The sequence below is a fragment of the Ursus americanus genome, chromosome 7 (assembly GCF_024610735.1).
Source record: "Ursus americanus isolate L20-20 chromosome 7, mUrsAme1.1.p, whole genome shotgun sequence".
Classification (NCBI taxonomy): Eukaryota; Metazoa; Chordata; class Mammalia; order Carnivora; family Ursidae; genus Ursus; species Ursus americanus.
The window spans coordinates 65,185,391-65,211,620 of NC_142133.1; the positions used below are offsets into that span (position 1 = coordinate 65,185,391).

Genomic DNA, 26,230 nt, shown 5'->3' on the forward strand with positions numbered 1-26,230 from the left:
GGAGAAGTGCGGCCTCCCAGGCCGGCGGGAGGGAACCAGACGCTGCACGAGGGCTCCGGCAGAACGGCTTTCAGCCGGGGTCCTGTGTCCCCATCGAACCCCAGGACCTCAGAGTCCTGGTGCCGCCCCACCTCCCCGACCCTCTTCCCTTGGCACTGGGCTCGCGAACCCGTGCTTGGTATCATCAAGAAGCCCCACAGGGGTCATTCTACTTCCGCCCCTCAAATGGTCCCAGATCCGGAGAAGGGCAGGATGGTGATGGGGTCGCCTCCGAAGCCGAGGCTGACAGTGAGCAGTGAAAGGAGCTGCGGGTCTGGACGCATTAGCCCTTTATTGAGCCCCACCCCGCGGCGAGGCGCCGAGCTGGGTGGCGCGGCGGTCTCTGCGCAGGTCCTCCGCGACCCCAGCGCCAGGCCCAGGTGCGCGGGCTCCCCAACAGGGGGCGGGTCAGTGCCCCCCTGTGCCTGGGAAAGAAAGCTCGGTGGGCGGGCGCTCCAGAGGAACAAGGCGGCTCCACCCCAACTCACCCCTTTCCCCCAGCCACTTGGCTTTCTCCGCTACCTCCCGACCCAACCCGGTCTCCCAGAGCCCCAGAGGAAAGGCTGGTGGGAGAGAGAATGTACTTCTGCACGAGCGCTAGGGGGCGCGCCCCTCCTGCTGACGGCGGGGAGGCACTTCAAGAGCGGAGGCCACCGGCGATCCCTGGGGCCGCGGGAAGGCATCACCGAAGAGGGAACCGGAGCGTAGGGCCAGCCCCGCGAGGCCCCGCGGGCCGCACTCACCTTCCGGCCCATCCGGCCGCTCTTCCTCTGGCCCCGCGCTGCCCTCTTCCCCGTCCTCATCCTCTTCCTCCCCGGAAGCGCCTAGCCCCAAGGAAGGCCCCGTGAGGTGGGGTGCCTGCTTCTCTGGCCTTGACGCCCGCCCCCCGGCGCCCCCTCCGGACGCCCCGTCCCCGCGGCCCGCCGCCACCTCCCTTCCTCACTCCCTCACCCGGCTGGAAGTCGATGGTCCTCAGCATTTCGGCCACGTGCTCCACGCGCACGGTGAACTGCTCCATGCTTTCGTAGCCCGGCTCTGGCCGGCCGGCCAGCTCCACTTTTGACATTGCCCCGACCCTGCGGCGCGGCAGCCGCTCAGCGGGAAGGGCCCCGGCACCCTCAACCCCCTCCGCGTGGCGGCGGACCCGGGCAGCCCTTCCCGGCCCTTCCCGGCCCGCCTACTCACTTATTGATCAGCTCCTTGGCCTGCTGCAGGGAAGAAAGGAGGGGGAGCGTAAGCACCGTGCCAAGCGCTGGCAAAGTCCCATTTCTGGTGCCCACGGTCCCGCGGGGTTGGCTCGTTGAGGAGAAAACGGTCTCTGGCGGGGTGACTCGCGCAAGGCCGTGGGGCAAGTGGGTGCCAGAGAGGAGACCGGAGCCCAGCCCTCCCGGTGCCGAGGGCCCACCTGGAGGTACAGCGCCATCTGTGGCTCCTCCATGGACTGGATGGCCGACTCCACGAGCTTGGACGAGGCTTCCAGGTGGTCTCCATACTGGCGGATGAGGCCCCGGACGCGCTGCAGCTTCTCCTCCTGCTCGCGGGCCAGCGCCTGCAGCAGCTCAGCCTTGCGCTCCTCCAGCACCGAGCACAGGGCCTCGAACCTCTGGTTAAGCAGCTGCTTCTGCCTCCGGCTGTTGTCCTGAACGAGGGAAGCCAAGATGAGACCTCTAGCTGGGAGAGCACTCACCCGCTTGTCCCACCCCCCACTAAATGGAAGCCACAGCCAGCCAAGAAGGGAAGTACCCAGCACACAGTGGCCCAGCCACAGCTGCAGTCGAGGGCTGCTGGGTCCCAGGTCTTTTCAGTAACAACAATTCCAAGATTTTTAAAAACTGAGCTATAATTGACTTTTAACATTGCATCAGGTTCAGGTGTACAATGTAGTGATTCCATATTTGTAGATACTGTGGAATGATCACAAGTCTAGTTCCCATCTGTCCGTACATATAGTTACAAGTTTTTCTTGCGAAAACTCTTAAGATTTTCTCTCTTTAGCAAATACAATATTTTAAAGTACTTCAGGGGCATCTCTGGTCCTAGTTTTTACTTGTATTATCTGATTTAATTCTCAAAAATATCCAGTGATGTAGTCACCACATCATTCTCATTATCACCAAAGCACAGAGAAGTGAAGTAACCGGACCCAAGTCACAGAGCAAGCCGTGGGGCACAGCTGGGACTCGAACCTAGCAGCTTGGCTAAACATATCCCGCTACTTGTGATTCACCCCAGGAACCCAGAAATTTCCCCTCCCTCCCATCCCAGGCTCACCTCGATGGTCTGGCACACTTCCTCCATCTGCGTGATCACTGCTTGCACACGGTCGTTGCCCGCCACCAGCATTGCGATGCCATCACTGAGCTCGCTCTGCCACACACACAGGCCAGCCCTTAGAGCTGGAGGACCCCATCTAGAGCTGTACCCCTCCCACCCCAGCCGGGGCCGCCTAGGAGAGGACTGCCGCTCCAGCTCCCCACCAGAGCAGCCATTCCAGAGATCTAGATGGACTGGAAACATCCGAGAAGTGTGGAAGCACACTTATGGATTCTGGAAGGAGGTGGAAAGAGGAGGGTCTTCACCACCAAATGAGAAGGGAACAGACATCTGTCAAATATCCACCAAATGCCAGGCCCTGGGCTAAATGCTTCATCTGCAGATTCATGCCTTCCATTGATTCGGGAACATTCTTCATAATTATGTTAGGATGCTATGGCCTCTTCTCCATTCTCTGGGTTCTCATTCCGGGACCCTGAGGAGACGTATGTGCTCGTCCTTCTCTTCTCCTGCCTCCTAGGCTGCTTTTGCAGGCCCGCCTTCCTGCTCCCTCATTCTCTTTTCAGAGGAATCTGTCGTTTAATTCATCCTTTCAATGTTTTGTCTCAACAACCACATTTTCATTTTTAAAAGCTCTATTTGGTTCTTTGTTAAATCTGCATGTTTGGTAATCTATTATGGCTGGGGTTTTATTCCATCTTTTTAAGAAAGCATTTTATACACAGTGACTCAATTCCTTAATAATTCCAATATCTGAATTCCTCAGGGGTTTAATCTGTAATTTTTGTTTCCACCGACTTCACTCATGGGGTACACTTCTCTATCTTCACTTTTTTTTGTTTTTTTTTAAGATTTTATCTATTTATTCGACAGAGATAGAGACAGCCAGCGAGAGAGGGAACACAAGCAGGGGGAGTGGGAGAGGAAGAAGCAGGCTCATAGCGGAGGAGCCTGATGTGGGGCTCGATCCCATAACGCCGGGATCACGCCCTGAGCCGAAGGCAGATGCCCAACTGCTGTGCCACCCAGGCGCCCCCCCCATCTTCACTTTTGAATGGATATTTTGTTGCTCTCAGTCTAAGGAAAACCCAAGGGCCTAAACCGAGGTGGTTTTCCTTAGGCAGATTATGCCTTCGCTTTTGTCAAAAGCCAGGCAGCGAGCCTGACTGCCTTAGTTCCTGAGATTCCAGCCTAACCTGGGATTTGTGGGGGTCTTCAGGTCGGGTGTCCACCTTTCAGGGGCTGGAGGCATAGTCTCATCTCCCTAGCTTAGGGATACTGCCAACATTTGCCCTCCGATATAATTTTTATTTTATTTTTTAAAAACATTTATTTTCTTTGTGAGAGAAAAAGTGTGAGCAGGGGGCGGGGCGGCAGAGGGAGAGGATCTCAAGCAGACTCAGTGCTGACCGTGGACCCCACATGCGTCTCACTCTCACAACTCTGAGATCATGACCTGAGCCAAAATCAAGAGTCAGACGCTCAACCAACTGAGCCACCCAGGTGCCCCCCTGATATAATTTTTAAATTATGTTTTATGTCAAATGTAGGTGCGTAGTAGTGAGAGGGCCTGGAGAGTATCTAGGCCACCAAACTGAAGTTGCTGGTATTCATTATCTAATCGTATCCTTAAAACAACTTTGGAAGTTGGCATTTTCATCCCCATTTTACAAGTGAGGAAAGTCAGGGCCAGAGAGATCAAGTGACTTACCTAAGGTCACACTGAGTCATGCACAGAGCTGGGACTGTAGCCCTGATCTGCCAGCCTTTAAAACCAAGTGGAGTGAGAGGCTGAAGTTGGAGACCCTGTCCACTGTCCCCAGCCCCACCACGCCTGCTCCCTCTGCTGCTTGATACCTTCTGGCGTTTGTAAATGGTGGGCAGTGGGGCCACCTCACAGTCCTTGTGGGCACCGAAGACCTTACAGAGAGAGCAGGTGGGCACTTCACAACTCAGACAGTAGATATTGATCTTCTCCTCTTCATGCTCCTCGCACATGAGGTGCTGCTCAGCCTTGGAGTGCAGTGGCCTGGAGGGGAGCGGGCATGGTGGCAGAAGGGTCAGGGGCCAGGCTGAAGGGAAGTGTGGGGCCTCCCAGGGTCCAGTCCTCTAATCTCTAAACTGAAGAGGCAGGCTGATCCTTTTAGCCCTTCCCTTTCGGCTGATGGGTTCCCCGCTGTGTCCCAGGCCCTGCTCCTTACAGACAAGAGGTCCTGACAGCTCACCGGGAAGACTCCTGCTTGTAAATGTCGATGATGTTCTCCACTAGCAGGTTTCGCTGCAGGCCATAGACACCATGTCTGTCCAGGACAACCTCATGCCTGCAAGATGGGCAGCGGAAACGGCCTCCCGAAGACACCGTGGTGGAGCCCCGGGATTGCCACAGAGGGTTCGAGGCCTGTAGGGACAAGTAATGTGAGAGAACAGGCACAGTGAGAAATGAGGGACCAGGGAGGAGGCAGGGGGAAAGGTCATGAGGGCCAAGATGTAGGAGAATGGCAGAAGGGGAGGTAACAGCTCTTTCCCATGGTGGGCCCTCCTCCTCAGAGCAGCCAGGTGGGGGGCCATGAAGATCTTCTTTCCCACTTTTGCCTCATTACCCCTTAAGCATCCCTGCATCCAGAGCCTAAGTTTGGTCAAGGCCCAGTCGGGATGGGATTTCCCCAGAGGGGCCCAGCTTGCAGGTGTGGGGAGACACTGGTGTTGACAGGAAGGCTAAGGTTGGAAATGGACACTGTGTGGTGCGCCAATGTCCTCCTGGGGCTCTCATGGGCCACATCTCAGGGGAGATTCTCTGGAGCCCTTGGCAGGGAAACTGAGACAAGTGCTGAACAAGGGGGCACACCAGCCACGTCATGCTGGGTCACTCTAGGAAACCATGCTAGAGACTGGGAGTCGCAGACCTGTGTTATTGTGCTGCCCCTAACATTGTCATTATGTAAATCTGAGCGAGTGTTCAATCCCTGTAAAATTAAGGACGAGATTGGATTATTCTTTCTACAACAAATATTGAGTGTGCCAGGTAATTGCAAGGCTCTGGGGATAAGATATGAATAAATGCATCCCTGCCCTACGGACAAGCAAACCGAGCAAAGCGACGACTACATCCCACAGGCTGGGGGTTATAAGAGGAAGCTCAGAAGGCGGGTTTACAAGAGATGTTCAGCACTACACCTCTTAGAGAACTTGCTCCACCCCATCCTAAAAGGGAGAGCCCTGCCACGCCCAGGCCACAGATGACTGGCTCAGAGTCGAGGGGGTGATCACCTGACCCAAGCAGAACCAAATTTTCTCTCCAGGAATTTGGAATTGAGACACAGAGGTGGAGGTGGCTAGACAGTGTGCAGCTTTAAACCTGAAAAAACCTGTGGAGTTGGGCCAAGAGCTGACACTGGGGCCACCCTTAGTCTTGTGCAAGTGGGGGTGGAAAGCGGGAGGGGTCAGAAAGTGTGAACAGGAAGGCTGGTCTTCAGAGAAGACCGAAGAGTCAACTTGTGGACAGCAGGAGAGATAAGAGACTGGCAGAGATCACTTGTTATTCTTTGATATTCACCTTGTCTTCTTCAATAATACAGCCTCTGAATTTTTAGCAAGACACATGGAATAAAGGTTGTGTGTCCGAGCCTCCCTTCCAGTGGGGTATGACCAGGCAACTGCATTCTGGCCACTGGGGTAGACAGCAATGTTTTGTGCCATTTCTAGGAAGCATCTTTAATGGGAGAGGCATGCCCTCCTCTCTTCTCCTTCCTGCTCGCTGGAACGAAGATGGAGTGGCTCAAGTCGAAGCAGCCGTGTTGAGCCATGAGGTAGTCACATGAAGAGAATAAGCAAGATGAAAGGAGTGAGTCTCTGATGAGGCAGTCCTGGACTGCCTACCTATACTTCCACTTGAGACAAAAACCACATTTTTACCTTCCTTAAGCCATTGCTATTTTGGGTTTTCTGTCACTTACGGCAGAACTTAGTCCTAACTGGCTGGAAGACTACGGACTCGTAGTCCGTAGTAACGGGGAGAACAGTTACCTGTGACTTTGCAAATTTAGATGTATTTCCTGCAGTGGAGTTCGATGGAATTCTCCAAATCCTTATGCTGGACATCAGCTGGAGGGCCTCTTATGTGTGCAACATACAAGAGTCCAAGCCCACAGTCTTGTTTGAACCTTTAAAAGCAAGAGGTGTAGGCAAGGCAGGAAACATGGCCCTGTGAAGTGGGCAAGCCTACCTTAGTGAGAGTGACTGGCATGTCACAAATGTCACATTTTGGGGGCATTTCTTGTGAATCATAAGAAGTTAACACTGCAGGCCATCATAAAGCTGAACGGATTAGTTTGAGATTATCCAAGACTGTGTTTGTGCCTTTGTCCTTCTCAGTAGCTGGAATTGTATAAATACTGCTGAGTTTACTTTAGAGAATGGGTTAAAGCGTAACATCACTGCGCTTTTGCTTACTTAATACAATTACCTTTCATTATTTAGAATCCAAGTGAGTAAGAAGCTTTTGCGAGAACTCTAAGCCTGCAAGTTCCTGGAGGGATCTTACTTCTCTCTGATTTGCTGGTGGCCAGCATCTGAAGGTGCTCAGTGAATGTCTGAATGAGTGGAAAGGGGGCGATTTCCTAAAGTCTTAGCCCAGAGCCAAATTTCTGAAGAGCCTCTCTCCCCCTTCCTCTGCACGCCCCCCGCCTTCCTCTATACTCATTATTTAACATTCAACACATGTTTTGAGGGCCTATTCTGTGTCAAGCACCATGCTATGGGCTTCCCGGACATTACTGAATTTAACCCTCAAGAATTTCTTGTAAATATGGGGAGGGGGATGAACATTACCCCCCGCCCACTTAGACTACAGGAAATACAGGGACAGTGACTCACTGGGCACATACTTCATGCCAGGTTTTGCTCTAAGTCCTTTTATTTGTATTAACTCATAAACCTCTTACCAACCTTATGAAATAGGTACTACTATTAGCCCCATTTCAAAGATAGGAAATTGTAGCCCAGAGATGTTAAATAAATTGTTCACGGTCATCAGATAATAGGTGGCAGAACCAATATTTGAACTCAGGCACTCTGACCCCGGAGTCCATCCTAAAATCAATATACTACACATTGTCAGATGCAATAAAATTGAGGCCACCTGAAGAATGATGCCCAGAGCTAATACTCGCCTCTCTGAGTCTCAGGTAAAACACGTTTTAATAAGGCCCAGCATCAATCCTTCACAAAGGCAAGAGAAAACAATGTAAAAGTCAGCAGTGCAACTGCGGATTGCTATTTGAGCGGAGATAAACAAAATATGACCCATCAAAACCAAAACCCCATGAAGCAATGTAAGGCCCCAGCTTGCAACCAGAATGATGTGTTTGTGAAAAGGAAAGAAAGTAGCTCAAATCTTAGGGAGACTTCCTCCCATGGATCTCCACGAGCCTCCAGGAAAGATAATTCCTCAGATTCTGTGTGAAAAATATTCTGAGGCAACATAACCAAATTGAGACACTCAGTGGCCTACTAATACAGGTCATACCCCTCTAATTCACCAAAGAAGCCAAAGGACCAAACAGAGGTTACAAACCAGTGATAACATCCAGCTAGCCAGTTTACATGCAGGTGGACAGTGGAAGAAAGCCAAGGTAAACAGAGGGTTGAGTAAAGAATTCACCCTCAGCCTCAGATAGAACTACCCCTATTCAAAGAGGAGTGGTAAGCAGAAAGGATCCAACAGGAGATACAAGCCAAGGTAATTAAAAAAAGAAAAAGAAAGCATGACAAGCAAAGGACAGATGAAGAAGACGCGTTGGAAGAAGTCTTGCTCTAAGAAACAATATTTCAATCTAACCTTTTTAAAGAAATAAAGAACACATAGTCTCTTTGATTAAAGAAGAGATATAAGTAAAGGGGCACCTCAGTGGCTCAGTCGGTTAAGTGACCGACTCTTGATTTCGGCTCAGGTCATGAGCCAACCCGGGCGCCCCCCAAAAATGTTTTAAAAAAAGCAATCAGGGGCGCCTGGGTGGCACAGCGGTTAAGCGTCTGCCTTCGGCTCAGGGCGTGATCCTGGAGTCCTGGGATCGAGCCCCACATCAGGCTCCTCCTCTATGAGCCTGCTTCTTCCTCTCCCACTCCCCCTGCTTGTGTTCCCTCTCTCGCTGGCTGTCTCTGTCTCTGTCAAATAAATAAATAAAATCTTTAGAAAAAAATAATAAAAAATAAAAATAAATAAAAATAAAAAAAGCAATCAGGACTTGTTGGGATGTCTGGGCCAAGGGAGGTGGACCAGGAAGCACGCTACTTCTTCACCACTCCCCCCCGCCCCTGGAAAAACATTTTAGCAGCTCATGCCATTGGCTAACCACTGCCATTCTGTTGGAACCCATGGGTCCAAGAGGCAATCGGTATCAGGCAGTCCAACCTAAATCCTTTGTTTGAAGGGCACCTTTCTGGGGAGCTGGGGAGCTGGAGAGCTCACTGGCAGGTGGTAGGAGGGGTCTCGCCTCTGCCGTTTTTTTTTTTTTTTTTTTGCAGTTTGGCTACAGGCCCAGGGCTGCTCCCTGGAGCAGGTACCACAGCCCAGCACAGAATTCCCACCCAACCACTGGTTCCAGAGTCTCCTCCCTCTTCCAAGCTCAGTTCCTCCTGCCGTATCCTACCTGGGGTGGGCTGGCTGGCTCTCCTCTTACCCTCCAGGGCATTCGGTCCTTTCTGTGATTGCCTTGGCAATGTTTCCCCCGCCCAACCCCACACCCCACATCCTTTGCTCGTCAGTCCCTGGCATGCACATATATGTATGCGCCCTTTTGCACTAGGGCTAAACGTGACTAATAATGAAATGGTTAAGTTTATCTTTTGAATTTTCCAGGCTCTTTAACTCTTGGCACACTCCTGTTGCTTAGAGGTCCTCTCTGTGTTACCCTTGAGCTAGCTCAGTGTTTCCCCAAGCATGGTCTACTTACTGATGACAGGCATGAAGATTTTAGGTCATAGGAGAATGAACACTGAAAAATTTTATGTGTCTATTTTGTGGATATTAGAAAAAAATAACCAGCCTATATAGCTAGTGATTTTTCAAGGATTTTGTCATTTAGAATGAAAATAGGATAAACATTTAAGCTTTAAAAGTGAGTTTTTTTTTTAAATATGTTATTTATTTATTTATTTGATGAGACAGAGAGAGCACAAGCAGAGGGGAGGAGCAGAGGCAGAGGGAGAAGCAGGCTCCCTGTTGAGTAAGGCTCCTGATGCAGGACTCTATCCCAGGACCCTGGGATCATGACCTGAGTCGAAGGCAGGTGCTTAACCGACTGAGCCACCCAGGGGCCCCTAAAAGTGAGTCCTTTTAAATAGAAAAAATCAACCAGGGGCGCCTGGGTGGCACAGCGGTTAAGCGTCTGCCTTTGGCTCAGGGCGTGATCCCGGCGTTACGGGATCGAGCCTCACATCAGGCTCCTCCACTATGAGCCTGCTTCTTCCTCTCCCACTCCCCCTGCTTGTGTTCCCTCTCTCGCTGGCTGTCTCTCTCTGTCGAATAAATAAATAAAATCTTTAAAAAAAAAAAAAAGAAAGAAAGAAAGAAAGAATCAACCATAGCACAGGTGGTACATAGCTATGGCAAAAATCAGGAAGGTGAAATGAGAATGAAGTCTGGGGAGTCGCTCTAACCCTTTCCTGACTCCCTCCTCAATTGAAACTTGTCTGTCTCATGTCCCAAATTTTTTGCAAACGCTGGGTGGTTATTTTGAGAAAGTCATCTGTACTGGATATGTGGATAAAATTGTTACCCCTTCTTGGTACCATTTCTATATTTTAACAGAAGGCATTGAAGGTGGCACGATATAGGGAAAGTAGCAATGATCTGAAGATCTGGTTTTGTATTTGCCATTTATGACCTTAGGAAAACAATTTCTCTCAGGGTCTCAGTGTCCTCAGATCTGAAAACAGGGATCTGTACTTAGCACTTGCTCCTGATGTTCTGTGAGCAATGAGCCTTGACGGATAAGGTAAGGATTTCAGATACCCTGACCAGTGTTTATTGGCCTTTGAGATGGGGAAGGGAGCTGGTGGTTTTTATAATAACCTCCCCCTCTCACCCCACAGAGACCACCATCTCCCTCTCTTTAACTCCACGATCCAGGGTCTCACTTGTTTGTGTCTCCCCCAGCTGTCCCTGGAGTGCCCTCTTCCGGTCTCATAGAAGTAGTTCCTGACATCTCATCTCTGAAAGAGTCCTAGTGCGTTTAGATGGATTTATACGTTCTATCACTTGTATTATCTATGAGGTTTGAATTCTATATAATACACCTGTATTATTTTGGTAGTCATAATAAACAATATTTTTTTCATATAGGAAACAGTCTGGTTATTTGACAGTAGGGGAGCAATTAAATGAGTTACAACAGAATTATTATGCAATTATCTTTAACAGAGTTCTTTGTAACACGGGAAGATACTCATGTTATGATTTAGATGAAAAAAGCAGGATGTAAATATATATAGATTTACATCCTATATCCTATATAGTAGGATCCCAATTTAGAAATGGGTGATGGGATTCGCAGGTGATTTAAAAACTTTCTTCTTTTATTCATCTACATTTCCCAAATTTCCTTCTATAGACCCTGAATTACTTTTAAAATGCATCTTTAAAAAAGTTAAATATTTTTGCAATAATTGTCATCAAGTGATAGAATTGTGGGTTATCCCTTTTTTTCTTTTTTTCTAATTTCCAAATTTTGAACAAAGACTTTGGGGGTTGAAAAAAACTTTTACTTTTTAAAAATGTGGGGCACCTGCTGGCTCAGTTGGTGGAGGATGCGACTCTTGATCTTGGGGTTGTGAGTCTGAGCCCCATGTCAGGTGTGGAGCCTACTTAAGAAAAAATAAAATACTCGGGGCGCCTGGGTGGCTCAGTCGTTGAGCGTCTGCCTTTGGCTCAGGGCATGATCCCGGCGTTATGGGATTGAGCCCCACATCAGGCTCCTCCGCTGGGAGCCTGCTTCTTCCTCTCCCACTCCCCCTGCTTGTCTCTCTCTCACTGGCTGTCTCTGTGTCAAATAAATAAATAAAATCTTTTAAAAAAAGAAAAAAGAAAATACTTAAAATTGCAATGCTCAGGGGTGCCTGGCTCAGGGTCTTGAGATTGAGCTCCCCACCCCCACACCGCATTGGCTTGGGATTCTCTCTCACCCTCCCCCTCTCTGCTCCTCCCTCTGCTTGCACTCTCTCTCTCTCTCCCTCTCAAATAAATAAATAAAATCTTTTAAAAAAAATGCAATGGTCAGTCCTGACATGAATGGAAAGGGAGTGCTGGAGTGCCATAAAACCAAGAAGATAAACCACTAGAAGAACTGTAAACAACTATGATGGTTCAAGGGAGGGGATGTTTAAGAAGATACCATTTGAAGACAGGGTAGACAGGTGGCAGATGGTTAGGTAGGAAAAAGTTTTAGGAGACCAGAGAGACTATAGGATTTTAAGTTACAAACAGGGAGGGGAGGAGCTAGAAAGGTGGGTTTCTAAATGAAGGGCTTTTGAATTTTACTAATTAATTAATTAATTATAGAAGATTTATGTATTTATTTTAGAGAGAGAGACTGGGGCGAAGGGCAGAGGGAAAGTTTCCTCAAGCAGACTCCCCACTGAGCCCAGAGCCCAATGCAGGGCTCAATCTCATGACTCATGAGATCATGACTGGAGCTGAAAGCACAAGTTGGACGCTTAACCGACTGAGCCACCCAGGCACCCCTTTTAAATTTTATTTTATTTTTTTAATTGTGGCAAAGTCACAAAGGGCTTTGAATTCAAGGGTAAGGAACTGATCTTAATTTTGTAGACATGTTTTCTGAACTAGGAGAGAAAATAAGAGTGAATGCTAATCTAAGAGAGGTAATTTGGATAGATGGGGAGGGGAGAGAGAGGTTAAAGACACAGATAACCGTGAAGCAAATGCCATAGTCAAAGCGAGTCGCGGGCCCACTCTCAGGTAGTGGCAGCAATCTTGGAAAGACTTGAGATGCCAGGGGCATCTGCCTTCAGCTTGGGTCACGATCCCAGAGTCCTGGGATGGAGCCCTGGGTCAAGCTCTCTGCTCAGTGGGGAATCTGCTTCTCCCTCCGACCCTCCCCCGGCTTGTGGTGCGAGTGCGCTCACACGCGCACTCTCTCTCTCTCAAATAAAAAAAAAAAAAAAAAAAAGACTAGGGAGGCCAGAGGCAGAATCAGCAGGACTGACCATTCACTTGGACATGGTGGGTTGTGGGCAGAGGAGAAAGTCAAGCCTGGATACTTGGGAAGATGCTGGTGCCTGTCACGCAGGAGAATTTAACCTGGGGACCGCAGCCCCGAAAGATCCTTCACTAAAATTCTGTGAACCCAGATGAGGAAAAAAAAAATCATACCTTGATTTTCACTAACCTCTAGCAGAAATTGGGCATTTCCTTCAGTTATAAATGTAGGCAACAAACCACAATAGTTTTAGTGGTACTTTGTCCCCCACAGAAATCACAGGCATTTTCACATTATGTTGCTGTTGTTGCTCAAATATCCAAACTTAATGTATGCTTATCACTACTTCTAAACTACTTCAAGCCCACTGCTTGAGCTCGTGATTTACTGTTTTAATCCAGAAGCGCACGCATTACTCTACCCAACACGTTCTAATTACTCTGCTAATTGTATACCAGTGCTTCTCAAGGTTTTTTTCATTACCACTCCTTCAGGGAAACTTTTAAGACATTTCCCCTCCTAATATCGACCTCTCCCCCATTACTTTAGTACCAAAAATCTACAAAAGTGAAACTCCTAGCAGCAGAGAGTAGAAAGGTGGTTCCCAGGGGATGGGGGTGGGGGGAGTGAGGAGATACTGGTCAAAGGGCACGAGTCTTCCATTATGAGATGAATTAGTTCTGGGGACCTGATGGACAGCATGGGGACTGGAGTTAGTCATCCTATGTTGTATACTGACCACACACACACGGGTAACCATGTGAGGTGAAGGATGTGTTAACTCATTTGGTTGTGGTGATCATTTTGCCATCTCAAATCATGTTGCACGCCTTAAATATGTATAATTTTTGTCAATTATATCTCAATACAGCTGGGTGGGGGGGAGTTTTACCTGAAAGGAACAACTACATAAAAATTTAAAAATAAAATCACAATAAAAAATTCTAATACGGCAGACACACTTGGGGCCATATCAGCCTCGTCGAGAATGTATGAGAATGCATGCTGTGTTCTAATGGGATCCAGTTGCTTCGTAATCATACGTATTATATTTTATGCATTTAAAAACATTTTTCTTACGTAAACCACAGACATCGCCCTTAGGGTCCACAGGCTTTACAAACTGACAAAGGGGGTCCATGGTCCAAAAAGAAATTACTTCCTGCCCTGATTGTAAGTCCTACATAGTCTCACCACAGACAGGAGTTTCACACTAAGGTGTAGACGGCCACCTGCTTTCTGTATCTCAGAGCTGACCGTCTCCACATTGGACTAAAGATCTCTCAGCTGGCTAATATCCAGTTAGCAAAATCCCATCTTCTGCTTCTGTTTATCTTTCTATTTCAAGACTAAGAGGGGCGCCTGGGTGGCACAGCGGTTAAGCGTCTGCCTTCAGCTCAGGGCGTGATCCCGGCGTTATGGGATCGATCCCCACATCAGGCTCTTCTGCTGTGAGCCTGCTTCTTCCTCTCCCACTCCCCCTGCTTGTGTTCCCTCTCTCACTGGCTGTCTCTATCTCTGTCGAATGAATAAATAAAATTAAAAAAAAAAAGAAATAACACTGTATGTTAACTAAGTGGAATTAAAATAAAAACCGAAAATAAAAAACACTAAAAAAAAAAATGCAAGTGTTTGTAGACGATTGTGGAGAAGGCACAAGGAACAGACCTGCTCTTAACTCGACGAACCCACACTTATATAATGCATCTTTGGATTAGTATCTTCTTTAAGGTATAAGTTTTTATAAACAATTGTGTAGAGGCATATGGCAACAGACCTGTACTTAAAAAAAAACTAATTAAAAAATAACTGATGGGCTCTACTGTATACAGAAATATCTTTGTTCTTTCCTGAGATCTTACATTTTCACAAGAAAGCCAGCCCCATAGAACAAAATTTCATGTGCCAATGAGGTGATGCATAAAGGAAATTCCAGCACTCTAGGAAACAGAAGACCTAGATTTATGTCCCTGCTCTGTCCCTTTGTGTGTATGTCTATAGCCCGTTTCCTGTTCTCCCTGTAAAATAGAAATCATCCATCCTATCTAACTCAAATGGAATCATGCATGTGAAGGTACTCTGTAAATGAGAAAGCACTGCACGAAGGGTTGTTAACAATCCTAAGGGGCGCCTGGGTGGCTCAGTCAGTTAAGCATCTGCCTTTGGCTCAGGCCACAATCCCAGGGTCCTGGGATTAAGTCCCGCCTTGGGCTCCCTGCTCAGTGGGGAGCCCGCTTCTCCCTCTCCCGCTCCCCCTGCTTGTGCTCTCTCTCTGTCAAAAAACAAACAGACAAACAAACAAACAAACAAAACCAATCCTGAAAGTATACGACCACACAGAACCATGGAACATGAAATAACTGATCTTTGTTCCTTGTGGAGGATAAAATGGAATGGAGTAAATAAATGGAATTTAACTCTAAGCTATGTTCAAGGCTTTGTGTGGCTTACATGCCATGAGCGGTCTTTTAGGTTGTATGGTGCTTCCTTTTTTTTTTTTTTTTTTCTTTTTTCGGTAATGTTCCATAGCATCTAATAGAAATGTTCCATCTAGAAAGATGCTCTATGAGTTCAACGGGGAGATTTTGGAGGCTATCTCCCCCAAAATGATGACCTGGCCAATGATGTATAGTGGACCATGTAGGTCTTCTGAGCCAGACCTTCAGAATATACTGGAGAAACCATGGGAAAATGGTAGCAGAAGACCAGACATTTGGAGAAATGTTGAAGAGCCCTGGAAGAATTCAGATGTTGGCAAAAGCTGAATTGTGGGTGGAAGAGGGATTCTGAGTGGAGGGCTGGCTCTGCCTGACAGAATGGAGCAAAGAGCCTGGCACAAGGGGTCTGTGAGAGGAGACTGGCTGGAAGGAAGATCAAAAAGCAGAATGAGTCAAGTCAGGACACTGGTAACAGAATAGAAAATGCTTAAAAAATGGAAATCCAGGGGCACCTGGCTGGCTCAGTCGGAAGAGCATGCAACTCTTGATCTCAGGGTTGTGAGTTCGAGCCCCACACTGGGAGTAGAGATTATGAAAAAAATAACTTTTTTAAGAAAAGGAAATCCATAGTAAGGTTTCTTGAATTTGTGAAATCAGATCATTAGAATTACAAGGATATTAAAGGTCAGTTTAAAGCATCCTTTTAAACTATATATGCATAAACAGGCTTGAAGAGGTGAAACAGCCTAACTGACGTCACATGGCAAGAAAGGAAAAAGCCGGTGGGACTAGAACCCAGGAGCTAGACTCGGTCTAGGTTTTTTGTTCTCCACTAACCAAGTTTCTTCCGTCAAGTAAGCAAGATCCCTAGCCCTGCTACAAGGTAAATGTCATTCACAAACTTGCAGTGAACCAATTTCTCATAAAGGAGACCTCCATGGTTGGGCTGGGGAGGTCCGGGTGCCCTCAGGAGCAGTGGAAGTAGTGAAGGAGGCCTCTCCTGATGACTGCAGGCCCTCACAACGAACCCATGAGGAACTGGATTTCAGGAGGGACTGAAACAGAGTTCATCTCTTTCCCAGGCCACCCTTTATTAGAGAAGGTGGCCCCTTTCTTCAAAATTCCGTATCTGCAAATCTCTCCCTAGATGGACACCTTCCAGAAAAGCTCTTCCTCAACAACGTTCTTCCAAGGCCTTCTGGTTGTCTGTTAAATTACAACACGTTGCAGCTCATAAGCAAGTGCCCACAGTAAAGTGGGGGCAGGTATAAAAATAAACTGAAGGCTTGCTTAAGGGAGTTTAGGACTGAATAGAGTTTACAAATACAGAAATGCAGGGGAAGATGTTTGTATCAAATTCCCACACCAACAGCTTTCCTCTAGTCAAAGTGCTTGGTTGCTGAGTGGGTGCAAGTGTGGAGAAAGACGGAGGGAGAAATTAGAGGGGGTTAATGTGGTATTTCAGTGTCTTTTCTCTTTAAATTCAGAGTGAGAGAGAGGGATTACAGTTCTAAAGAAAACTAGTTAAATTGTGATGGCAACTATGTAAAGATATGTGTGGCCACTGGGACTTGAAAATAATTTACAAAGGTGAAAATCACTGTGTTGGGGGAGGTAGGATTCTGGATGACATTCTCCCAAACCCTTAATACTGTTAAATATTTTCAATTAAATGTTCAATTAAACATTTTCAAATTTGCTTTCTGCCTCTCTCATTAACCTGATGTTATAAAATCACAATTCTCTAAAATTCTTTCATTCGAAACAATTTTTAAAAAAAATTTTCAGTAATCTCTACACCCAACGTGGAGCTTGAACTCAACACTGAGATCAAGAGTCACATTCTCTACTGATTGAGCCAGCCAGGTGCCCCACAATTCCCTAAAATTCTTCCTTGTTGTCCATCACAGCAGTTTTTAGGACAGCAAAACACTGGACACCATCTAAATGTTTCAGAGGACTGATTTAAATAGACTGCGGTCAGGTCATAACAATGGAACACTATGCAGCCATTTTATTTATTTATTTAGAGCGAGGGTGGGGGAGGGGTGGGGAGAGGCAGAGGGAGAGGGAGAGGGAGAATCTCAAGCAGGCTCCAGGCTCAGCCCCACATGAGGTTTTGATCTCACGACCCTGAGATCATGACCGGAGCCGAAATCAAGAGTCGGACACTTCACAGACTGAGTCACCCAGGCGCCCCTATGCAGCCATTTTAAAATGAAGACGCAGATCTGAATGTGTGGAGATGGGACAACTGCCAAGAGAGAGTAAGTGAACAAAGGCAAATGTAGGACAATGAGTGTAGTTTACACACACACACACACACACACACACACACACACACGTACCTATCCATGGAAAATCTCTAGAAGGATACCCAAGAAAGCTGGAAATGGCTACCTCCATTTGGAGAAGCGAAATGAGGGCCTGAGGTGGTCACTTTTCATGATATAAACTCCTATACTATTTTTTAAAAAGTGTGTGTGTGTGTATGTGTGTGTGTGTGAGAGAGAGAGAGACACGGGTATAAGTTTTATAAGTTCTATTAACTTTCTAGGCAATGTTCTCAGGGTATTCTTCCTAAGTGGTTTTAAGATAGACTTACCAAAAGTCCTATTCTTGTTCCCATACTTAGAAAACAGACAATCTGATTATGCCTACAGTTGTCAAAATGTGGAGGCAATGTGTGAAAAAACTAAATATGCTCATCTTTCAGAGGGAGATCTACTGAGATGTATATACATAAGTGCCGCCAAAGAACTGGGTCAGCCTCCCACCAGGCTGCCCCAAATAAAGCAGAGCAAGGAAATGAGCTGTTCACTCTTCTCCTTGGGGGGGCCCAGGGGTGCTCTGCACTTTAAAAGAGACACATCAGTCCAGATCCACAGAACCATCCCAAAGCTCTGGGAATCATGTTGTTTCCTAAACATTATGCACAGGGTTCGACCCAGTCCTGGCTCTCTCTGGGTGCAATCAGTATTTCAGAGCTTCAAGGAACCAAGATGGTGTTCCTGGATACAGAGCATTGACTTGAACAAGGGAGGCCACTTAAACATCCTCTAGCTTACATACAGAAAGCCTGTCCCTGGGACCCTCTCTGCCTGAAGAGACTATGTGCCTTGTACTTTAATATTCTGGCCACATTTTTTTTTTGTAGGACAGATTACCTTCGCTTTCAAAACTTCTCTTTGCTTTCATGTATTTCAAGATCTAATGGAAGGATGCTTTGCTACAAATTCATCAGAAGGGATGGCAAAATCTTGTTGTCATTCCCTCCTGGGCCTCTCAGCCGGAAGGATGTTCAGAAAGATACTTAGTCCAAGGGGAAACTAAGATGGTGGGCAAGGTGGAGCCTCTGGCACATGACTTGTCCAGGATGCGCAGACAGGGCGGTCAGCCTTTCCCAGAAAGGGAAAATCACTGGCTCTGAGATATTCTGGAGCCAAACAATGTAATGGCCAGTTTAGACACACAGAAGAAGGGGAGATAGAGGGGCGCCTGGGTGGCTCAGTCGGTTAAGCATCTGGCTTTGGCTCAAGTCATGATCCCAGGATCTTGGGATTGAGTCCCAGGTGGGGCTTCCTGCTCAGCAGGGAGTCTGCTTCTTCCTCTCCCTCTGTTGCCCCCCCCCCGTTTGTGCTCTCTCACTTGCACTCTCACTCTCTCAAATAAATACATAAAATCTTTTTTAAAAATGTTTTAAAAAATAGGAGATAGGAATGGGCCTTAACAGGAAGATGGCAGACAGCAAAGGGAGGTCACAGAGCACAGCTATGGGATGGCCTGACTTAGCCAGTGCATTGATTTTTTCCCAAACATGCTGCCCCAAAGAACAAAAAAAAAAGAGCATTTTCTTGGTTAAGTTAAAAATCATTTGTGTTGAACACATGTCCTCCGGAATTCTGATACAGTTGAAGAGTATGTGTTCATGATGTTCCCTATCACTGCCATGCCTACTAAGCCAGCCAGCTTCGGTCTATTCAGAGGTTTTACTTCATTTGCAAGGTGTGTATGCTCCCGCACACACACAGGAACATGCTCTTTCCCCCTTACTCTCTCTGATCTTCGTTCCAGTGGCACAAGACAAGAAAGAAAACCCATTTCTAAACCATTCTCTTATATGCTGCATTTCTTTCTGAAACCAGCAGCTAAAATGGCATCTGTGAATTTGATCAGCTATGCTTTGCCCCTGACCTCAAATAAACCAAAGCTGGTTGCATTTCTGTGCATTCTCTTTACTTAAGTGACCACAATCCTTTTTAACCAGCAGGCCCCTCAATTGACCAATGTGGAGTGGGCACAGGAGCGAACTTCAGTTGGGGAGAATTTCCAATCTCCTGCCCGTCTAACTCTGCCCCCGAAGATGGACGCGCTGAGCTTTGCCTCAAATACAAATCGTTTCATCATGGACTTTTCTTATAGGGCTTATTTTGTAATGTTTATCTTATTGCTATGTTCTCCAAATCTTCCATATCATCCTCAAAATCTGAAACCCCAAACTGGAATGCCAAGTCCGGCACAGACTGCCGCACAGCCCAGTACAGCATCACCTCCCTCCCAGGTTCTAGTTTCCCTGGGGGTCTGCTTCCCTGTGCGGACACCAGCATTCCAGCTGCTATCCATGCACACATCGCTGTCCTTGCCAGCCTGCAGAGCAGCTGCTGACTCATGCTGACTGTGGGATCTCCTGGGACCCCAGATCTTCTGCTCTTCCACCAGGACAGCCACCGCCCACCTCACAGAGCACTCTGCCCATGGCCTGGAGTCTCGGCCCAGACCCGAGGGGCTGGCTCCCACAAAGGTGCGGGCTCTCCCTGGCCCCGCCCCCCCCCCGTGCCCCCACCGCCCCAGCCCACCTGGAAGACGTCGTTGGCGCACTTGCGGCACAGGTTGTGCTGGCAGGGCAGGATCACCACCGGTTTGGAGAACATCTCCAGGCAGATGGGGCAGATGAGCTGCTTCTCCAGGTTGTCCATGCTGTGTGCATCCCCTAGCAGCGGCTTGAAACCCACTGTGAAGTTCATCCCCTCAGCGATCTTGCCTGCCCTGGCCTTGGCCCTGGTCCTGGCCTTCCCTTACTGCCTCTGGACCCTTCCTCGCTTACTTTAGACAGTCCGTGGATTCTTAGGTTCCCTTCTACCGCTCACTCTTGAAATAGCTCTGCTATCTCTCCTGTCCCTTCCTCCAACAATTCACCTCGTCCTCCGATAGCTGCTTTCCAACACTTCTCTGTATTGTTTGCTCTGTACCCCAGCCAGGCACATGTAGCTAGCTTTATCTGTCCCTCCCTCCCTGAATGACTCTGTCCCTGAAAATTTTCTCCTTTTGTTCTCCAAATGACTCTTGTTCACTCTATGGGCAGCACTGTTTGTCCCTTGCTTCCCAGAGAGGAGATTAATTTTAACATGGGGGTGGGGAACAAGGGGCATCTGCATGACATTCCAAATCCCAATTTAGCTCATGTAAGGCGAGCCACAGCTGTCACCGAGTGAGTGACCCTGACTCACTTGGGAATAGCAGGGGTGAGCTTCATTGCTTATGGTGAAAGGTGGGTCTGTGAAGGTGTCAAGCTCTCAGGCTCAGAAGGCTCCTGAGAGCCCCTGACCCCCATAAGCATGCTCTGGCTTGGGCTCTTCTTCCAGGGCAGTGATGCAGAATCTAAACTGGCCAGGATGGGGGGCACCATGCATGGCTCAGGGTGGCAGGAAAGATCTCACCAGACCCAGTGCCTCCAAGGCTTAGCCATGACCCTCACCCTCTTCCACTGAACTCTGTGATTCAGAACAGGGGCACCAGAGATTAGAGGGAAAGGCTCTGGTCCAACACTTCTGGCCCATTTTTGTTCTTGCCCAGAACTTTCTTGTATCACCCTAGGAAAAGAAGCTAAGGACGCTAGAGCTGGCAATTGCACCAGGGCCTGGAACGACCTCGTGAGCATGCCTCTGAGAAAGTGTGGGAATTTGGTCCATGAACACATCACTGGAGCCACTCCAAGGACTTTAAATTTGTTAGGAAATCGAGAGAAGTTGAGCTGAGCAGAAAGGACCCGAGTGCCAGGAACCTATTTTGGGCACCAGGGGAATTGGTCTCCGGGGAAATTTTAGAGCGCTGACAAAGTCATCATCACAAGGCTCCGGGAAGCCTCTGCCTCAACTCCACAGTTGTCCTACACTCCTCCTCTCCAAGGCAGGCTGGTCTCACATGTGAGCACCAGCCCTCCGTCTTTTTCTCCCATGGACCTTTTCCTCTATCTGAGGCACAATTCGTCTTTTTGGGGCCCAACAGATGCATTGGGTTGGACAAAAGCTCTTTTATTTACTGACATTCCTTAGCCCTTCTCCGAGTTAGGAGAGAGAAGTTTGAGGAGTTATTTGGCTCTGACCTTGGGTGGATGGGAAATAAATGGTGTGGAGAGGATGAAACAGGCAGTGTGAAGAGGCACGAATGGGGAAAGGGTCTGTAAAGTATTGTCTTTTCACGCCCCTGTTTTAAGAACAAAATATATGGTGATCAGCCTGCATAAGATGTGGTAAAAAAGGAAGGAGGCAAGCAGGCATTGATATATGAACTTCAGTCAGCCCACAGGACGCATGCTAAGGGAAGCTGTGCTACGGTGCAGTCCAGAGAGAATCCAGAGGTGGGATAACTACCCCTACCCCTCCAATGCATTCATACTATGCCTGAGTTGACTCACGGTGGCATAGAATGAGGCTGACAATGTCAAGTGCATGGGCACCAGAAGAAGGTGAGACCAGCCCCAGAAAGGTATGCCGGTGTAGGAATGAAGCTGGCACTAAGTTCTTGGCGCAGCGTTGCAACAAAGGAGGGTCAGCTGGTATGGCAGTTCTGGGATAGGATCCACCCTGCTCAGTTATCAGGATCTTGGTGGAGATTATGCAAGTAGCTCAGGGCCCCTACCAGCTGAAATTGGCCCAAATCCCAAGGCACAGGAAAAAGAATGCTCGGGGGGAAAAGTCTGTCACCACTGCCTGAGACCTCATAAGGGTAGAGATGGGAGGGCTGCTGTCTAAACAGATTAAAATTGGGACTGGAGCTAAAAAGAAGAGTAGCTGGTGACCCTGTATTGCCAGGGTCAGTGATACCATCAAGGACAGAGGTGGCATCCTCACTGGGATAGATGCCATCAATGCTTCTGAAGTTGGGATTCTTATAAGAAGAGGGGCAAATCAGGGTCAATGTCAGGACAGGCTACTTGCTCCCCTCTTCAACGTGTCCAGTGTGTTGGGCAGCAGAAGGCACCCTCTCTGGGTGAGCACCTGGGGGCAAAAGAGGTTGGCATCTTATTAAGCAGAAAGAATGATGATCCAGAACGCAAAGCAAGCCCCCTGCAGGTAAGAATATAAACACCTGAAATCCATAGTATAAGATATAAACTTTCTACTAATGACTCATCGGAAGTTAGTGTATGTTCTTTTCTTATCCTTTGATTATTGGGGCATTTTAGCTTCCATATATACTCACTCCTCTTCGTCTTTTAGAAATCGTCTTCACTATCATCTTGATCTCGTCTAAAATTTCTTTTGTTTCCTATGATGGAATTTGAAAAACACATATATGAATATTTAGTAACAATTTTTAGTCTAGCAGTGAGAAAACCGTTACCTTGCAGTTACATATCAGTATCACTAGGTGGCACTATAGTGAACTTCAGTGAAGCCACACTTCTAACTGCTCGGGGTGGGGATGATCTCATCAGACACTTACCTTCTTTTCCAGTAAAGGCAGTAAACTTCATCCTCTAGCTTGTCTTCAACGACTGCCTTTTCAAGGGACTCTCCCACCCATTCTTCACCTGAACTCCCACCCCATTCCTTAGCTTAACAATCATGAGAGGCCAATATTACATTCAAACTGTCAGCTGGTGGCATAAGCCCCTCAGAAACCAACCGTATCCTCTTCTCTTTCTCTTTCTTTTCTTACTCTTTCCCTTTCTTCACTTTGCCTCAATACTGACTTGAGACTCCCATATTAAGGGTTCAGAGTTTCACCCCCAACTAGCTCTTACCTCAGGCGCTGTCTATGGCTCTCACCTGCCCTTGGAGGCTGATTCTGGACATTCTGCTGATATCTTCTGGCAACATCCTCAGACGGTGGCTTAAGTGTCCCACAGCAAAAGCAGCAGCAGCAGCAGCAACAGCAACAGGTGAGCAGAGCGCACAGGAGGACCAGTGTCTGAAAGGTAGGAAAGAATGGCCTCAACCCAGCATTTCTTCTATAGTTCTATTCCAGCTCCCCTCTCTCAATCCTCCTGGCACCCAGAAAATGAGACAACAGAAGCATCTATCCTGGCAGAGATGGGTCAGCGATCCGAGATCCCTCCTTCCTTATTTTTTTAAAGATTTTATTTATTTATTTATTTATTTGAGAGACAGCACAGAGGGAGAGGCAGTAGACTCCCCACTGAGCAGGGAGCCTGACACAGGCCTGGATCCCAGGGGCCTAAGATCAAGACCTGAGCCAAAGGCAGACGTTTAACCAACTGAGCCACCCAGGCACCCCCCTCCTTCCTTATTCTTAAGGGACCAGGAAGAATCGTATACCTTGAACCAACAACTATTCATCGTAAAATAGTATGTGACACCTTCTTCGCCAAAGTGATCATATATATATATTCCCAATGAGCCATGCCGGTCGTAGATTTTCCGCTTCTTAGGGTCGCTCAGTATGGAGTGGGCTGTGTTGATCTCTTTGAATATTTCTGCTGCTTGAGCGTCCCCTGGATTCTTGTCTGGATGATACTTTAAGGCCAGTTTCCTGCCCAGGCAATACCCGAAAGGAGGGTGGGGAGAGGATGATTGGGAAATGGCTGGGTAAGGAGGGCAGGATGAATGACAGGGATAGGTCTCTAGATGTGAGGAAGGAATGCATAAGTGCGAAGAATGGAGGCAAACAGCCCAAGTCTAAATTCCTTGCCGTCCACAATGAAAAGGATGATGGCCCCATCTAACCCAAAGTGAAGGCCTGAGGATTTAAAAATGGGTCTGAAAGCAAGGTAGAAAGAGAAGGGCTTAAGGGGGGCGAATTCCAGGTTTAATAAGAGGCTGGGTCTGAACCTGTAAGCCTTTTTGATGTCTTCAGGTGAGGCACCTTTCTTAAGCTCCAGCACGGCATAGAGGGTTGTCCCAGTTTTGGACAGCTGGCGGGCTGCTTCATCCAAATGAGCCATGATCTGGGTTAGAGGAGAAGAACCATTTTTGAGAATTTCCACAGGCAAGGCCATGGAGAAGAGAACTTCCAGTGAGGAAACTCATTGTGTTCAGGGGCTAGGCAGGTAAAACACGTACAAAGGGACAAGTATAAGACAACAGTAAGTGGGCTCTGTGACTAGCAGGAGAATGCAGGTGACCAGAAATGATATCCAAATTTTAAAGTGGAAACACCTCCTCACATTTCCCAGCATCCTTCAGCTACACAGCCCTCCAGACACCCCACCCACATCGTGGGGAGGTGTTAAGCAAGGGGAGTTCTAAACCATGGGAAGAGAATGATTTTGTCTGGAACTACTAGTATTTTAGGCAAACAGCGCTGGGCCTGTCCAAGCTCACTGCTGGGTTGGAAAGCCCAGGGCAGCCCAGTGCTTGATCAGGTTGGGTCAGAACCGGGGAGATGAACCGTTCCCAAGGGAGAAACAATTCAGACCAAAGCCTGAGCCACCCAAGAGAAGCCAAGTGTCCCAAAGCGAGGCCGGAGAGCGGTGATGCAGCTAGGCCAGAGGCGTTCTTCTCCTCCTTAGCCTCCTCTCTCAAACCTCGGAGACGGGGCAGCGAGGAGAACATCAAGGAATGACGACCAAAGCGAAAGGGGTAGCTTTGGGGGCCGACCGGCCAGGGACCACGCAGCAGGTCCCCAGACAGCAAGAGAGACCTTGCGAAGCTGTGGCCCATGAGAGCCGAGGCAACATGGTCAGAAGGAAATGCTCTGGTTCCCAGATGCCCTTTGGCTCCGTGTGGACTCCCCGCCCGGCCTGGTGCTCTACCTCTAGCTCATAGACGTCTCCTCACCTGGGGAGGCCTCACACAACCTCCATCCGGGTGTGAAATTTCACACCGCTGGGGTCCAGTGGCCAACTGCGCTTGCGTGCTGCGCCAACTCTCCGGGTCGCTTTTTGGCGCCGCCGGAAAATCTGTGCGGTGAGACTACGTGGACCCTGGGATTTATTTCGCTCCTGAGCGTAGAGATCAGCCCTGCGCCAGCGGCTGTGCTACGCGCTACTACGCGGCCAGCTCTTCCGGTGGGCGTGGCCTGGGACGGGGGCGGGGTGGGGGGGGAGGTAATCCCTTCTACTGTGGGGGAGGACCGCTGGTCTTGGTGACCCACAGGGCTCGTCCACTCACCTAAGGAAACATATTGGGCTTGCACGCCGCGGTTTTATGAGAGGTATGGCTCCTGCAAGCCTTTCTCAAGAGGTGTATTACCTTCCCTGTCTCTTTTCGCAGAGTTTAGGGGTCTCCGCTTTGTCCTTTTCCCCCCTTCCACCTGGAAACTCCTACACATCCTTAAAGACCCACCTCGAATGTCCTGGGAATCCTTCCTTCTTTCCCCCACTTGTTCCCATCTTGCTCTGCCAAAGCATTTATCCTATTATATTGTAATTGTTAGTTTGCACGTTCCCTTAAATGATAAACAATATCTCGAATTTTCCAAAAGTCACTAGTGTTTTTCAAAAACTTCATTTAGATACTATTATATTATAAGGTTGTACAGTAATGTATTTATGTAATCCAGATTAGATACTTAAGTTGTTTCTAGCCATTTGATAGTGTAATAACCTTATAATGAAAATTCTTATCTATAAATCTTCAAATAAATCTCTTCCCTGCCTCCTTGAGGTGGATTCCTGGAAGTGGAATTACTGGGTCAAAGCGAATTTTTTAGAGGCTCTTGATCCATGTTGCTAACTTTCTTCCCAGAAAGATACCAAAAGTACCAATTTACATCCCTACTTGCCAGGCTTGCGAGCACCTATCTCCACTGGCCTGTCTTCCTGTGATCTCCTGCAGGAGGCAGTGTTTGCACCACTTACAATTTACCACTTTGTAATGGTTTCCTTTTTCTTTTTTTTTTTTTAAGATTTTTTTTTTATTTATTTATTTGACAGAGATAGAGACAGCCAGAGAGAGAGGGAACACAAGCTGGGGGAGTGGGAGAGGAAGAAGCAGGCTCCCATTGGAGGAGCCTGATGTGGGGCTCGATCCCAGAACGCTGGGATCAGTGAGCCCTGAGCCGAAGGCTGATGCTTAA

The 26,230-nt window shown here is 48.0% G+C and overlaps 2 protein-coding genes across 4 annotated transcripts; both read right to left on the reverse strand.

The window, feature by feature from the left end:
- Positions 1-312: 312 nt before the first annotated feature.
- TRIM54 (tripartite motif containing 54) lies at positions 313-20,322 on the reverse strand. Of its 2 annotated transcripts, XM_045809200.2 has the most exons (9): positions 19,825-20,319; positions 4,539-4,711; positions 4,171-4,342; positions 2,311-2,406; positions 1,445-1,678; positions 1,225-1,247; positions 991-1,115; positions 783-863; positions 313-464 (listed from the first exon to the last, which is right to left on the reverse strand). In XM_045809200.2, exons 1-9 carry the CDS (start codon positions 19,990-19,992, stop codon positions 448-450), a joined length of 1,089 nt encoding a protein of 362 aa, XP_045665156.1. In that variant the 5' UTR covers positions 19,993-20,319; the 3' UTR covers positions 313-447. The 2 variants fall into 2 exon arrangements, with proteins under 2 accessions (XP_045665156.1, XP_087719899.1); XM_087863773.1 differs by lacking the exon at positions 313-464 and having other exon boundaries at positions 546-863; positions 19,825-20,322.
- A 166-nt stretch (positions 20,323-20,488) lies between these two features.
- DNAJC5G (DnaJ heat shock protein family (Hsp40) member C5 gamma) lies at positions 20,489-24,157 on the reverse strand. 2 transcript variants are annotated; one of them, XM_087863783.1, is made up of 5 exons: positions 24,043-24,157; positions 23,530-23,743; positions 23,020-23,161; positions 22,451-22,516; positions 20,489-22,245 (listed from the first exon to the last, which is right to left on the reverse strand). In XM_087863783.1, exons 1-4 carry the CDS (start codon positions 24,153-24,155, stop codon positions 22,464-22,466), a joined length of 522 nt encoding a protein of 173 aa, XP_087719909.1. In that variant the 5' UTR covers positions 24,156-24,157; the 3' UTR covers positions 20,489-22,245; positions 22,451-22,463. The 2 variants fall into 2 exon arrangements, with proteins under 2 accessions (XP_087719909.1, XP_087719908.1); XM_087863782.1 differs by lacking the exon at positions 23,530-23,743.
- Positions 24,158-26,230: the final 2,073 nt, after the last annotated feature.